At 37.7% G+C, this 13906-nt stretch overlaps 2 protein-coding genes and 2 pseudogenes across 3 annotated transcripts; 1 reads left to right on the forward strand and 3 right to left on the reverse strand.

Moving 5' to 3' along the window:
• The first annotated feature begins 458 nt into the window (after positions 1 to 458).
• Positions 459 to 6239, forward strand: MKP1 (mitogen-activated protein kinase phosphatase 1). The gene is made up of 4 exons (XM_086569823.1): positions 459 to 663; positions 794 to 3417; positions 4747 to 4913; positions 6045 to 6239. The coding sequence occupies exons 2-3, from the start codon at positions 916 to 918 to the stop codon at positions 4801 to 4803; spliced, it is 2559 nt and encodes an 852-aa protein (XP_086425949.1). The 5' UTR covers positions 459 to 663; positions 794 to 915; the 3' UTR covers positions 4804 to 4913; positions 6045 to 6239.
• Positions 5294 to 7234, reverse strand: LOC147488539 (uncharacterized; annotated as a pseudogene).
• A 647-nt stretch (positions 7235 to 7881) lies between these two features.
• LOC147488540 (bidirectional sugar transporter SWEET3b-like) lies at positions 7882 to 8924 on the reverse strand. Its single transcript, XM_086572475.1, has 3 exons — positions 8770 to 8924; positions 8296 to 8415; positions 7882 to 8184 (listed from the first exon to the last, which is right to left on the reverse strand). Exons 1-3 carry the CDS (start codon positions 8908 to 8910, stop codon positions 7999 to 8001), a joined length of 447 nt encoding a protein of 148 aa, XP_086428601.1. The 5' UTR covers positions 8911 to 8924; the 3' UTR covers positions 7882 to 7998.
• Positions 8925 to 10221: 1297 nt separating this feature from the next.
• LOC147488541 (bidirectional sugar transporter SWEET3 pseudogene) lies at positions 10222 to 11000 on the reverse strand (annotated as a pseudogene). The gene is made up of 3 exons (XR_015202827.1): positions 10754 to 11000; positions 10635 to 10671; positions 10222 to 10531 (listed from the first exon to the last, which is right to left on the reverse strand). The product of XR_015202827.1 is annotated as a bidirectional sugar transporter SWEET3 pseudogene (transcript).
• Between the last annotated feature and the right edge of the window lie 2906 nt (positions 11001 to 13906).

The following is a 13906-nucleotide window of genomic DNA, read 5'->3' on the forward strand; positions in this document are numbered from 1 at the left end:
ACGGTCCGTAATTTTAAAATTTTCTAAAGTTTCACATGTGTTTTCATCAATTTTTATAACAACTCAGTCTTCCCCAACTAACTCTTCTTTGTTAGTTCACAATATTCAACCCTTGAAAATTCACTCGGTCCCCATTCTTAATTACTGAAGAGAAGAGTCACTCTCATTGATGAATAATAACATTGAAAATATCCCCCTTCTTTAACTTCAGACACGAAATGCGCGTGGTGTAATGAAGACACTAACCACGGTCAAACTAACTAACTAACAACTAAACTAAAGAAGGAAAAACAAATCCACTACAACCGGTCTCACGGAGTAAACATCGACATTAGTCTTCATCTACTTTTAAATTTCTCCTAGAGTTACACAACAGACATCTGTAATCTATTTAACGGTCGATGAAAACAGGTACAAGGATTCTATCCTACAACCGGTTATATAAAAACCTGTCTCACAAAGACCAAAAACCAAACAACTCCCGTTTACTCTTTCTTTCTCTCTCCAATTTCTAGTCTACTCCTCAAATCTTCTTCCTTCGAAGCGCTCAAACACTAAAAAAAAACTGCTCTTCACTTTGAAACTTCTCTTCTTCTTTTAGTCCTTGACCTTTTAAACTAATTACCAACAAGTCCTTTTCTCCTCTTCGATCTCTATATCACTGTAAGTCTCACTAAATTTCAGTAAATTGATACTTATTACATGTTTTTAGGGTCTGTGTGTTTATTATATATTCAATTTGATGTATTTCGGTAGTGATATTTTGATTTATTGGTTATTATTTGGACTGTAGATTGAAAGAGTGAAATTGGAGAAATTGAGAGTTGGGTGATTTCATTTTGATGTAAATAAGAAAAGGGGTTGAATAAAAATTTGATTTTTATACACTTTTGAGGATTTTGGTAAGTAGTAGATATGGTGGGGGAAGAGGAAGAAGATGTTAGTAGTCCTAGAGGACATAGACCAGTATTGGGTGGGAATCGGAAAATGTTTTGGAGGTCGGCGTCATGGTCGGCTTCTAGAACTGGTACGCAACAGGCGCCGGGACATTTTGATAGTGGTGAACAGGAGAAGAATAGTGGTGGACAGTTTAGACGGTTTCCGGTTCCTTTAACGCCTAGGTCTCAGCAGAATTCGAAGATACGGGCTTGTTTGCCACCGTTACAGCCTTTGTCGATTGCTAGGAGGAGTTTAGATGAGTGGCCGAAAGCGGGGTCAGATGATGTTGGTGAGTGGCCACAACCGGCTACTCCAAGTGGTAGTAAGCCTGGGGAAGGTTTGAAACTTGACTTGTCTTCGTTTCAGAAAAATCCGGATCCAGCTGGGAGTTTTGTGAATAGAGATAGAATTGCTTTTTTTGATAAGGAATGTTCGAAAGTGGCTGATCATATTTATCTTGGGGGAGATGCGGTGGCTAGAAACAGAGATATTCTCAGACAAAATGGTATTACTCATGTTCTTAACTGTGTCGGTTTTGTTTGCCCTGAGTACTTCAAATCTGACCTTGTGTATAAGACATTGTGGTTGCAAGATAGTCCTTCAGAAGATATCACTAGCATACTCTATGATGTTTTTGATTACTTTGAAGATGTTAGAGAGCAAGGGGGAAGGGTTTTCGTACACTGCTGCCAAGGGGTATCTCGCTCCACATCTTTAGTTATTGCTTACCTTATGTGGAGAGAGGGTCAGAGTTTTGATGATGCCTTTCAATATGTGAAGGCTGCTAGAGGGATTGCGAATCCAAACATGGGCTTTGCTTGTCAATTATTACAATGCCAGAAAAGGGTCCATGCCATTCCGCTTAGCCCCAGTTCGTTACTGAGGATGTACAGAATGGCTCCACACTCTTCATATGATGCTCTGCATCTTGTACCAAAAATGTTAAATGAACCTTCACCATCAGCTCTTGATTCCAGAGGGGCATTCATTGTACATGTGCCTTCAGCTATATATGTCTGGATTGGTAAAAGTTGTGAACCAATTATGGAAAGGGATGCCAAGGGAGCTGCTTTCCAGGTTGTTCGGTATGAAAGAGTGCAGGGTCCGATATTAACAGTCGAGGAAGGGGATGAGCCTTCAGAATTTTGGGATGCCTTTTCCAGCCTAACACTCATTGTTGATAAGTCCTGTAATGGAGTACAGGCTGTTAAGGATAAAGGTGAATCATTGGTTAACTCTGGATCTGGTAGTAGAAAAGTAGACTCGTATGATGTAGACTTTCAGCTATTTCAAAAAGCCATTGCTGGTGGTGTGGTCCCTCCATTTTCATCATCAGAGGCTGGTCAAGAAACTCGCCTTCCAGCAAGAGAAAACAATTGGAGTGTGCTGAGGCGCAAATTTGCCTCTGGGAATATGAAAGAGTTCATTTCAGCTCCCAAGACATCCCTCTGTAGAGTTTATTCTGATTCCATGTTGATAGTGGAGTCAGGTAATTGTGTAAACAAAAATTTGATTTTGTCAGCAGATTCATCAACATCTTCGCCCTCTTCGTATTTTTCTCCAAGTTCTCTTTCTTCTGATTCAAGCGACAGCTCTAAATGTAGTACAGAATCACCTTCCCAATCTCCTACTACTTTTTCGTGTTCTCTTACACCCTCGCCTGCTTCTTCTACATTGTCTGACTCGCCACTCTCATCCAAGAAGTCTAGTAATCCTGTGCTTACCAATCTAGAATCCCCAGGTATCTCCCGTAGCCCAAAGTTTTGCTCTCAAACAGTTCTGTCGCCATCAAAACGATTTGCGCTCTCCATTGCCGAGCGCAGAGGTAGCTTGTCACCATCTTTAAAGCTGTCAATTTTGAATAATGATGCCCCTGTTTCAGCTGGAAAGATCAATGCATCTTTTGCTTCTCTTGCAAGAGACGAAGATGTCTTCAGGAATATCAACAGTTCTTGCTCTATCTATAAGCCACACAATAATGATTTACTACCAGACTCCAAAGAGGAAATTACAAGGGAAGAAGAGGATGTGTGTCGGGAAGACCACTTGCTAATGGGTTTGTGCCGACCACTTAGTCATGGTTCATCTTGCAACGGAGGTTCCCTTGTGGAAGGATGTGCCGAACATGGAAGAAGTTGTCCTTCTATATCAACTGGATCTGTGGATAATGTTCCCAAACTCCGTAATGGAATGCAACCATCAGTGAGGCAATGGCCTGGTTTAGAAGAGATATCGTCATTTTGTGCTGGAGATCTTGATTCCAACTCAGCGTTTTTGTTCTCAACTCCAAGTACGAGTCTAAGCAAACAGAAAGATGCCAAGCTGTATTTGTGGTTAGGCAATTCCTTCAAACATGATAGCAGTACGAGTCAAATAAATGTCAAAAGAGATGTAGGTGGAGTAGAAGAGACTGACTGGACTCCATTGATTTCTGATATTTACACTCTCACGGGCCTGCCTAAGGACATCACTGTTAAGGTAAGGATGACTTTTCATTGTTGTTATTGAAGTTATTATGCAATGTTAAATGAGCAGATCTATATTCCGTTGATGATAAGTATCTATTGATATTTACTCCTTTTTTTTAAAAGAGAATAAAGTGCTTAAAATTGGCCCTTGACTCTATGAGTTACTGTCATTTTTACTTGAACATCAGAATATAGATTCATAAAAATTTCATTTTCTTTTTTATTACGATTTGTTGTCTATATATGATGACTAGTGTAGCTTTGTTATGCATGTGCGTTAAAAAGTCTTTGACACATCAATATCTAGCGTGTAGCAGGGAATTTGTGTGCAAGTTATTTGCGCATAATTGAATTTCTGAGCATAAGCTCGTATTTTCGGACTGAGATTGATTTGCATATTTTAGACAATTTGATACATTTTACGTACTGTTAATCACAATTTATTAGAAATTACTAGGTGCTAAAACACTTAAAATATATTACTATATTGGAGTTCCTTTTAAGTTTATTAATATATTAGAATTCCCTTTTAGATAATCCCATATCGGGTGTCTAAAGCCTAGCCAATCAATATATAAATCCTGTGGCCTCTCCACTTATCACCAATTGGTTTTAAGTTGGATGCCCATCTTCATTAACAAGCATTTCCCTACAAGTGTCACCTTAGTTGGTCACTCTTTGTGCTTCAGTGGCAATATAAGGGGCATAAAAATGGTAAAATCTTGCATTAGCTGGAATTTGCTTAGGACAGATTGATTAGTTGTTAGTTATCTGACTACAGTGATCAAGGTCATTTTTCCTTATTTTGTGTTGTTGCACAAGTTCTCAATTTATGAGAGGCAGAACTCCACTTATTCGTTTTCCCTTGAAGTATAAAAGGGAAGGGAAGGAAGAATATAGGAAGGTATCTGTCATGGGTTAAAATACCCCTATACGAAGTGATACGGCTCTGACATGGCAAGGAAACAACATTTTACATGGAAAACTGAAAATTGCTGTCACTGTTATGATATAACACCGATTCAAACTATTCTGTTATTGAAGGTGGTGTGGGCTTATTATTATTATTATGTTTATGTTTGTTTGTTTGACATGTCTTCTGTTTTTCATATATCTTGTATGTGAAGGGTCCTTGTTTTACTCATGTCCATAGATCCTAGATGTTTCTGTGTTGGTATCCTTTTTTGTTTTTTTATTTTGTTTTCATATGATGGTCTTACTTGTGAAAAGCTGCTTCTTATGGGCTTCTATCCTCTTACCCTGTTCAGATATAGTTTCACTAGAGCAGTTTAGTTATCTGTGATTCTAACTTAGCTTGTTTGGTGCATGGTAAGGACAGGTGGTTAAAGAGCAAGAGGAGCCAGCTGAATTTCTTGATATGTTGGATTCGTTGTAGAAGTGATGGTGACAATTAAAGATTTTGTAATATTGGTCTCTTCTGCTCAAACAGTATACCAAATACTTAAATCTTTAGCAAGCTGAGCTTCACTGGACGTGATAAACAAGGTAATTGGTTGTTTCATAAGCAAATATTGTTTTAGCAATAACTGGAATTCGAAAGGATTGATTTCATTACAATAGATAACCATTTTTCACTGAGAGAGGAAGTGTGGGTCCTTGCCACTAGGGAGTAAGGACATTTCTCTCATAAGTGGCTTTTAGCCATTAATTTCCCCACTATAATGAAATTGTTCCTTTCTGTTATACTTTCCACTTTGGTGGAGTCCAATGGAAAAATCGTTTCACTGAACATTAAGGCTGTGTTTCGTATTTAACTTTTATAGTTGCCGACTTATCATTTCTTAATTTCTCCATGCTATTTATTTGGTTACCTTTAGGATTTTTTTTTAATAATTAAATTATAAATTTTTATAATCAACAGTTTTGGGAGATGATTAATATTTTTTTTATTGAAATTGAAAATTCATGACATACACCACTGCATATTCATTAGGTACTAGACTTAAACAAATGAAGAAACATTTACAATCCCCAAATCTAAAATTTTCAAATCAACGATCAAAGCCATAAAGAGTCCTGCCCTGCCTCTTAAGAGCATAAACAAGACCCTTATGAGTCATCGTCTTGCAATGAGCGCTTGTTCAGTGCAAGTAACAGTGTCACAAATCACTTTCTCTAGAAAGATTTTGAGGATGTCACATGTCTCTTCATACATCAGATGCGTATACGCTTCACTCTTCCACGCCTTGCCCACCTTCAGATTGCTGGCTCTGTGATTCCTTGAACATCATCTCACAGTTCCTATGCCTCTTTACTCCTCCTTTGCCTAACCCCTTTTCTCCCTTTCCATGCCCTGATATCTTACTGTTTTTGTTGTTGAGAAGTTGAGGAGAAAGAAAATATTAGAGAGAGAGAGAGAGAGAGAGATTGTCTGATAATACTATTGGGAAAATATTGGGCATAATACTATTAATGTGTTACTCTTCAACTCCCTGACTTTTAAGATAAAGAAACTAATGAATTTACGTATGGGCAAACTAATTGAATTTGTGTCCTTTTAAATAAAGCTTTCTGTAACTTATATAAACGTTAAGTTTGGGAACTAGCTGTGGCATGTTGTATTGATCATCAATGCAATCTTTACTTGGGTTTCATAGTTTTCTCTTGTGCTTACAGGAGGCTCCCCGGGAAGTCATTTGTGTTAATTCACTTGGATGTACAGTGACAGTGACGTCCTCATGGGCCCAGATAAGCAACTATGTATTTTTATTTTCCTTAGGGATGGTAACTCTTTATGTACACTAGAACAATGTTAGCTGATTCAGAAGCCCTTTGGCAAAATAGAAATATCGAACAAAATTTCCTTCAGAAGTCTATGTGGCGGTCTGTTGTCCTTGAGCAAACGTGGCCAAGTTAATGGCTGTTACACATTCAAGCACTCAAGCCTTGCAGCCAGATCTAGAATAAAACCCTTGGCTAATTGAGTGGGAATCTGAAAAACTTTTGATTTTATGGGATTGATATCAAGATTGTCCTTTAAAAGTCAGCTTTCTGAAGCTTTTTATAACATCATACATGGAGATTAAGTTTATGGTAGAGCAGTTCTCGTTGGGTAAAGGGTAGATATCATTACTGAGCAAAAAAAGGGAGGGTAGATGTCAGTGAAAAGAGCAAAGTTCATCATCACAAGTTGTCAGCGTATTACAGTTTGTGGTTCAGTTGTGAAGCTTGGACGTCATCTACGTGAATCGTTAGAAGTTCAGTGTGGAATCATTTAGATTGTATTTTTCCCCATTTTATTAAAAGAATGGGTATTACGTTACTGATCTTCCGCCTCTAATACGTCAACAGAAAAAAACAAAAGGATATTCCAGTATACATTGTTATGTGTTAAACCATTTCATTTGGTGGCTAGTTAGATAAATGAATGCGGGTTTCTTATTGCAAGACTGCAAGACTAATATAGTTATAAAATTTGAAGATATTCAATTTGCAAGTAACTTTTATTTGTATGAAGTTGGTTTAAGAAGATCCCAATCGCCCAAGAGGCAGCATTTATGTTTGGTCTTGATTTGGCATGTGGTCTGCTTAATCAAATCCTTTGCATCACCGATTATTGGGGAAAACAAAAAAGAAACTGTGCATTACCTGAAACCTAAACAAACAAATGCTGAAAGTAACATATTCTGGTTCAGCCTTGTAGTTCCCACTGTGGGTAAAGGAATAACAGTATCCATAAAGTGAAATGACATATATGAGTAGGAATGTAGGATCCCAAGTCGCAGAGTTGAAGTATACTGATTATCGATAGAAAGAATCGAAGTGTTAGATATGTCCTTTGTTTTATGACGGCTAGTTTGTGCCATGTTTTATGGCATTGTTACCTTAGAAATCATCACATCAAATGAGTCTGGAGCAGCAAAGAAAGATTAAATCCTCAAGATTACAGTACCTAAATCCTTAACAAGTTTTTTTTATTTAAGATTCTACTAATGATAATAACGCCTCTTCTACCTCAAGACTCAAGTCGGTCATCAAAACTACATATTCAAACCAAAGGAGGTTCGAATGAACTTGACACCTCATAAAAAATGTGTTGCACTTTGACCATCAGAGCTAGGTTCTATTGCGCTGGTAAAAAGAACTGCTGATGCTTTTGATAATAGTTTGATGAGCAATTGAAGATGGGTTTTGGATATTCTTACATCAGAATGTGGTGATATATTAAAACAAATTAACGATTAGTGAACGATTGATATCAAGTTTATTATAGTAAATATATTATATAGGGTGAACTAGTATTACCCCCTAGATGAGCCAATTAGGATTCCCCCCCACACTAGATGGGAAATTAGGGTCTCTCCCCTAAATACACACAAAAAAATTTCGGTCAACCCACTTTGACTTTTTTTTTTTGTGTATTTAGGGGGGAGACCCTAATTTCTCATCTAGTTGGGGAGAATCCTAATTGGCTCATCTAGTGGGGGGTAATACTAGTTAACCCTATTATATATTATGTATGCCAATGGAGCATGTCCGTATAGGAAGAGCTTCTAGAATGTGGGATGCACTGGGCTAGCCCTTTTTGTTACTGGAGTACATGAACATGCAAGTGAGCGCACGTACATCTTCAATGTGGGATGCACTGGGCTAGCACTTGTTCCTCTTGGACAATCAGAGGATCTGTAAGATTAGACTCTTCATTTTTCTCAATGTCCACTTTGTTAGGTTCTCCAGCTCTTCCTTTGTTTTTTCTATATATACCGTATACAACAAGCTGTAGTATGCCTAATGGAACCCCAATAAAACTTGGAGACTGCAAAAAGAGAGATGAAAATTAATTTGTGAGAGAAAAAAAAAATGTACTTCCGTTTTTTAGCAACCTCCAAATTTTGCTGTTATATCGTAAATTTGCTGTTCTATATACCGCAAGTAAGACATCGTTGCCCAGTAATCCATATGTCATCCATGCGAAGCTAGTAAGAAATGAGAAGAGGGACAAGTTGAAAGGCATGTATTCAACGCTCTTTGTTTCTAAAACCAGTTTCTGCATTCACACAATAATATGGTTGTTAGTGCGTTTAGTTGTTAATAAGATCATACATCAAAGTGTGTAATTTTGTAACCAGTTCGAGCATTCACACGATTATATGGTATTAGCGAGTCTAGTTGTTTTTAAGATAAGTGTAACGTGGAGTAGAAGTTTTTTACTGTTTCAACTATAATGATCATATCGATCTGATGGATGACTAAGAAAAACTTAGCAAAACAAACTTCAACATATATGAATCAATAAGCAATATACAATTTATATAGTTGATGATCGAAGTATGATTAAAAAGTGGGATATATGAGATATTTTAGGTTACCCTTTAAGAGATTCAGAAGTACTCTTACTCACCACAGCCACCAGAGGAGAACTATACATACTAGCAGAGGCAAAAAAGCCAAAACTACCAAGTATTGTTTTGCGAAGGGAGTGATCATCCAGCATTAGTGACATGGCTAACATCGTGAAGCAGAACAGGATGATAGGTGCCATTATTACGGAAACAACCATCTGCAATCATATGAAATTATGCACATAGTTCATACTGTTCACAGTAACTAAGAAAACATGAGTTGAATATGATTTTATATGAGAATACGAGTACAAGGCCATGAATGGATTTGAATATTGTGCTTGTGTTAGGCATGGCGCTTGAATCAAATGTCAAAAAAACACTATATATTACTACCATAACAAGAAAAGAGTCCAAATCACCAATTTTGGGAAAAGGTAACTCTAGATGTCACGATTTTTCTTTAGTAACTCACAAGGACAAATTCCAACATTAAGTAACCTAGGAATCCACAATTTTAATTTTAGTAACTCTCAAGGATAAAATAAGTTGGCTGGACGTTTTCACTTTTTTTAAAATACATGTTTTACCCTCCATGTTAATAGATATAAAACATAGACATTTTTATTTTTTTTAAATGCCAATTTCACCTCTCTGTGTTATGTTTATAAAACAAAGAAATTTGGTGATTGTTTGTATCCAAATAGGTGAACATACCTCACACACTATATTGTTGTATGAACAATGATTGTTCATACTCCAACATATGTTCTTATATGAATATTGATTGTTCATACTCCAATAGGTATTTTTACTAATCATACATTATGTTGAGGTATAAATAGTAGTAATTGTGCATAGCACTTGTGGTATGAACAATGATTATTTATAGCTCATGTTGAGGTATGAACAATACCCCAAATAAAAAACATTGATTGTTTATAGCTCATGTTTGAGATATGAACAGTGTTGATGTATGAACAGTGATTGTTCATATCCCAAATAGGTATGAACAATCCCAAATAAGAAACAATGATTGTTTATACCCCAAATAGGTGTTCTTACTGATCATAAATTATGTTGAGGTATAAATAATGATTGTTTATAACTCATATTGAGGCATGAATAGTAATTGTGCATATATAGCACATGTTGAAGTATGAACAATGATTGTTTATACCCCAAATAGATATGAATAATTAATGTTCATTCATATGAACATTGATTGTTCATACCTCATGTTTGAGGCATGAACAATGTTGATGTATGAACAGTGATTATTCATACTCCAATAGGTGTTCTTACTGATAATCTATTATATTGAGGTATGAACAATATTGTTCATATTATATACACTGAGTTTTTTTGGATGGACTGGGCTATTTATTACGTGACAGGAGTATATTTGACCTTTCATTTACCCAAGCCGTTTTTTATTTCACGTCAAGGTATACTTGAACTTTCATCTACCTGGTCTGTGAGTGATTAAAAAAAACATGTGGTGTTGAGAGTTATTTTCGGCCGTTTTGTCGTTGACAAGAGTCACTCCCTGTATTAATAATGTTGAGATCAAAGTCATCAAACCAAAAAAAGCTTGCCTTTGTTCTCGGTGTAGCAAACCAGAAATAGATGGAGATGAAAATTAGTTCCATAAGAATCCCGGTGCCATTGATGGTGACCAAAGGAAGGTTTTCCCAGCCTTGACTCGCCAAAGGTGAACCATACAAAGTATAGAGTACAGAATTCAACAGTGCTGCAACATATGGAACGACTGAAAACTCCTCTGTACTCTTGTTTCTGATGATCCTCTTAAAGGTCAATCTACAAGGAAAACATATTGAAAAATAAAATAAAAAGAAAGTTAGATAAACGAATTATTGTTTAAGGGGAAAAAAAAGACCACCAACTAGTTGAATTTTATTACAAGGGTGCCGTGTAGAGTAGCATATTGACGATGTTCCCTGCATGCAAAATATACATGTGTTAAGTTCATTTCCATAGCAGTCAATCGAGAATGAAATCTCAATATAAATGTGTAATTACCAAATATTCCGAATGCATAACGTATAACCTCCACAGTTCCGGTCGAAAACAAGCATGCTGAACACCCTAAAACCGCTATGTCTGATGCAGAAGATTGAACTGCATGTGTCAAGCCGGATAAATTGGAAAAGGAGGATGCATGCTCCATCTTTATGAGTTCCGACTTGACAATGCAAGCAATCCGTCAAAAAATATACTTCTTTTGTTTCTGCATGTGGAATGCCCAAATGCAGAAACAAAACCAATATACAGGTATTCCAATAAACGAACAGATCATTCCGTAGTTGGATTGATGAGAGGAAGAATGTAAATATGGAGCTATCTCTAACTTGGGTTGACAGTTAAATTTGGATATTAATTCATGGTTTAAATTGTTTACAGATCACACTATCTATTTGAATTGTCAATTGATCGACTACAATAATAGAATGTAGATCTGTTTTAACTCATATCTGTCTCCAAAGTGCAAATGGATTCGGCAGCTGAATGAGTAAAGGATAACGTCCTCACTGAGTCGACTCAATAGCAATTCATAGCAACCGATATAATTGGCACAATGTGCACAGTTTGCATATCACTGCAGTTGGCTTATTGCCTCAGTTTACTGAACAACTATTACTGATGCATCTCAAGACCAATTTATCACCACGGCGTGAAACATGCCTAGATACATCTTATGGTATATCAGCTGGTTTTGAACAGTTAAATATGGACATGTGCACCCCTTGGAGATGAATTATGCTACATCAAGGCCATATCATTCATCGAGAACTCAGAGGTTTACAAAAAGAAAGGAGAATACCAATCCCGTGTGTTAGAGAGGGAGAGGGGATGATGATCACTGCCAATGCTCAAGAATTATGGTAAAGGGTATGATTTTGCAGATGGCATAAATCTCAGTCCATCATGACAGTTGATCAAACATTTAAAGCATTAAAAACTCAGTAACCAACTTCAGTGAGTGCTCAAAGGCACGCTTCTACAACTTCTTTCAATTCAGAATTTTAGTTTCAACCACGGTGATTTGGAGCTAGCACCAAGACTCCAAACGACACAATTGCTGACTGCAATTTTGTTTCAAGTAGGCGAGGGTCCAGTTTTTATCTCTAATATCCACATCACCCCAAAGCAGTAGATCAAAACAGTCTTTCTTAGTGCCAATGTTTTGTGTTGGAGTTATCCCTCACATGAGGAGAGAAACGGAGCTGATTCTGCGAGGATTTGTCAGAGCGCACCTGCGCTCATGCTGTGAAATCATTCCAGTGTTCAGAGCGCGACCCGCGCTCAGGCTCCATTATGTTAAAGCGACCAGCCATCGCCATCTCTAGTGTTTTGCCGCGACTTAGTGTTTTAGGCGACCAAAGCGCCAGCGCCAGTGTCTATTTTTTGTGGGCTTCGCTACAGTAACCGCAAAATTTGGTTTTTGGATATAAAACCAAAATCAAGGTTTTGGAAAACCTAAGACTAAGAACCAGACAAAAACAAAGAGTGAGAAACCCAATCTTGAAAGCTATCAAGATTGAGAGATAATCTTTACAGAGATACAACCCTGTAAAGAGATAAGAGTGATCTAGTAAGGTGAGAGACTGAAAGGAGAGATTGTAATCTTCCTTCCCACTTTATAAAGGACTAGCTCTTGTAGAAGTAGGCATCATTGGCCGAACCACGGTAAATCTTTGTGTTGTGGTTTGCTTTTTTTGCTTTTACATTATTATCCATTGTTAATAGTTGTTTAATGAGTTGGGCATGTTAGTATAAGTTGTAGTTGATATTTAGATTTTGTCCGGAGTTGAATTGAGTTCATATACAAGTTATCTGTGTAGTGGGGGAATCGATTGGTATTGGTATAATCCCCAACAAGTGGTATCGAGCCTTGGTTAGAATAGCTTTAGGGTGTTATCCGAATCTTGGTCGGGCGGTGTTTGGACGAAATTCCCGAGAGAAGATTTGAGGTTAAATAACTTATAGAGATGGACCATTCAAATGAACACTTTCGCATGATGAGTCCGAATAGGAAGAACTACATCATCCGGAAAGCCAAGATGGAAGACTTGCTATATCTTTAGAGGACTTGACACTTCCCATTGAGAATGAAAGAGTAAAACCGAAAAAAGGCATGAGGCCGAAGTGGAAAAAGCTTGACGTAAAAGCGATTGGATACATTCAATGATGGATTGACGATGTGTCTTTCACCATGTGTCCCAAGAGACTACGACCTTCATCGTGGAAGAAACTCGAAGACTGTATGAGAGGAAGTCCGTGGAAACAAAGTGCTAGTCGTTAAAAGTTTGCGCACCACGAAGTACCAAGAAGGTTCTTCAATGTCCGAAAGCATCTTAATGAAGTACGAATATCATCAATCGATGCATTTGATGAAGATCAATTTGGGAGACGGTCGGAGGCTTTGTTTCTATTAGGCTCTCTACCCGAAAAGTTGGGAGACATTAGCGGTTTCTACATGGAGCGACCAAAGATGGATTTGTTACCATGGAGATGGCTACCATGTCTTTGTTGAATGAGGAGACTAGAAGGAGTGCAAGAAGCGGTTCCTCTCACTCGCAGATCCTTTTCACGAGAAACGGGGAGAAGTCGAAAACGAAAACCATCTCGTTCTAGAGGTGATGGCGAAGTAAATCTAGAAGGCGAAGCTAGAACTCCTAAAGCGAGAGGCAATGTTACTATTGTGCCACCAAAGGCCACTTCGGATATGAGTCGAGAACAATCAAGAGGGATGAGAAGAATAACCGTGTGTACATGAAGATATGGTGCGAGGAACGAAACACAAAAGGAGAGATACTACCGCACTAGTCGGCGACCTAAATGGGAATTGTGTCGGTTGTGGTGTGTCTTTGTCTTAGTACCCTCATGTCGATACTGAGTGGGTGATAGATCTGAGAGCATCCTATCACGCCACACCGCGATAGAGATTCTTCACTACCTACCCGTGGTGAATATGGTGAAGTAAGGATGGGTAACAGTGGAGTCTCAAGATTATAGGCATTGGAGATGTTCATATAGAAACCAATGTCGGCTACACCTTGACACTCGAGGATGTACGACATGTCCCCGACATACGGTTAAGCCTAATTTCTACCGGGAAATTAGATGACGATGACTTTGTAAACTCGTTTGGTAACGGGGTATGGAACCGAA

Source organism: Coptis chinensis, chromosome 7 (assembly GCF_015680905.1).
Source record: "Coptis chinensis isolate HL-2020 chromosome 7, ASM1568090v1, whole genome shotgun sequence".
NCBI classification, from domain to species: Eukaryota; Viridiplantae; Streptophyta; class Magnoliopsida; order Ranunculales; family Ranunculaceae; genus Coptis; species Coptis chinensis.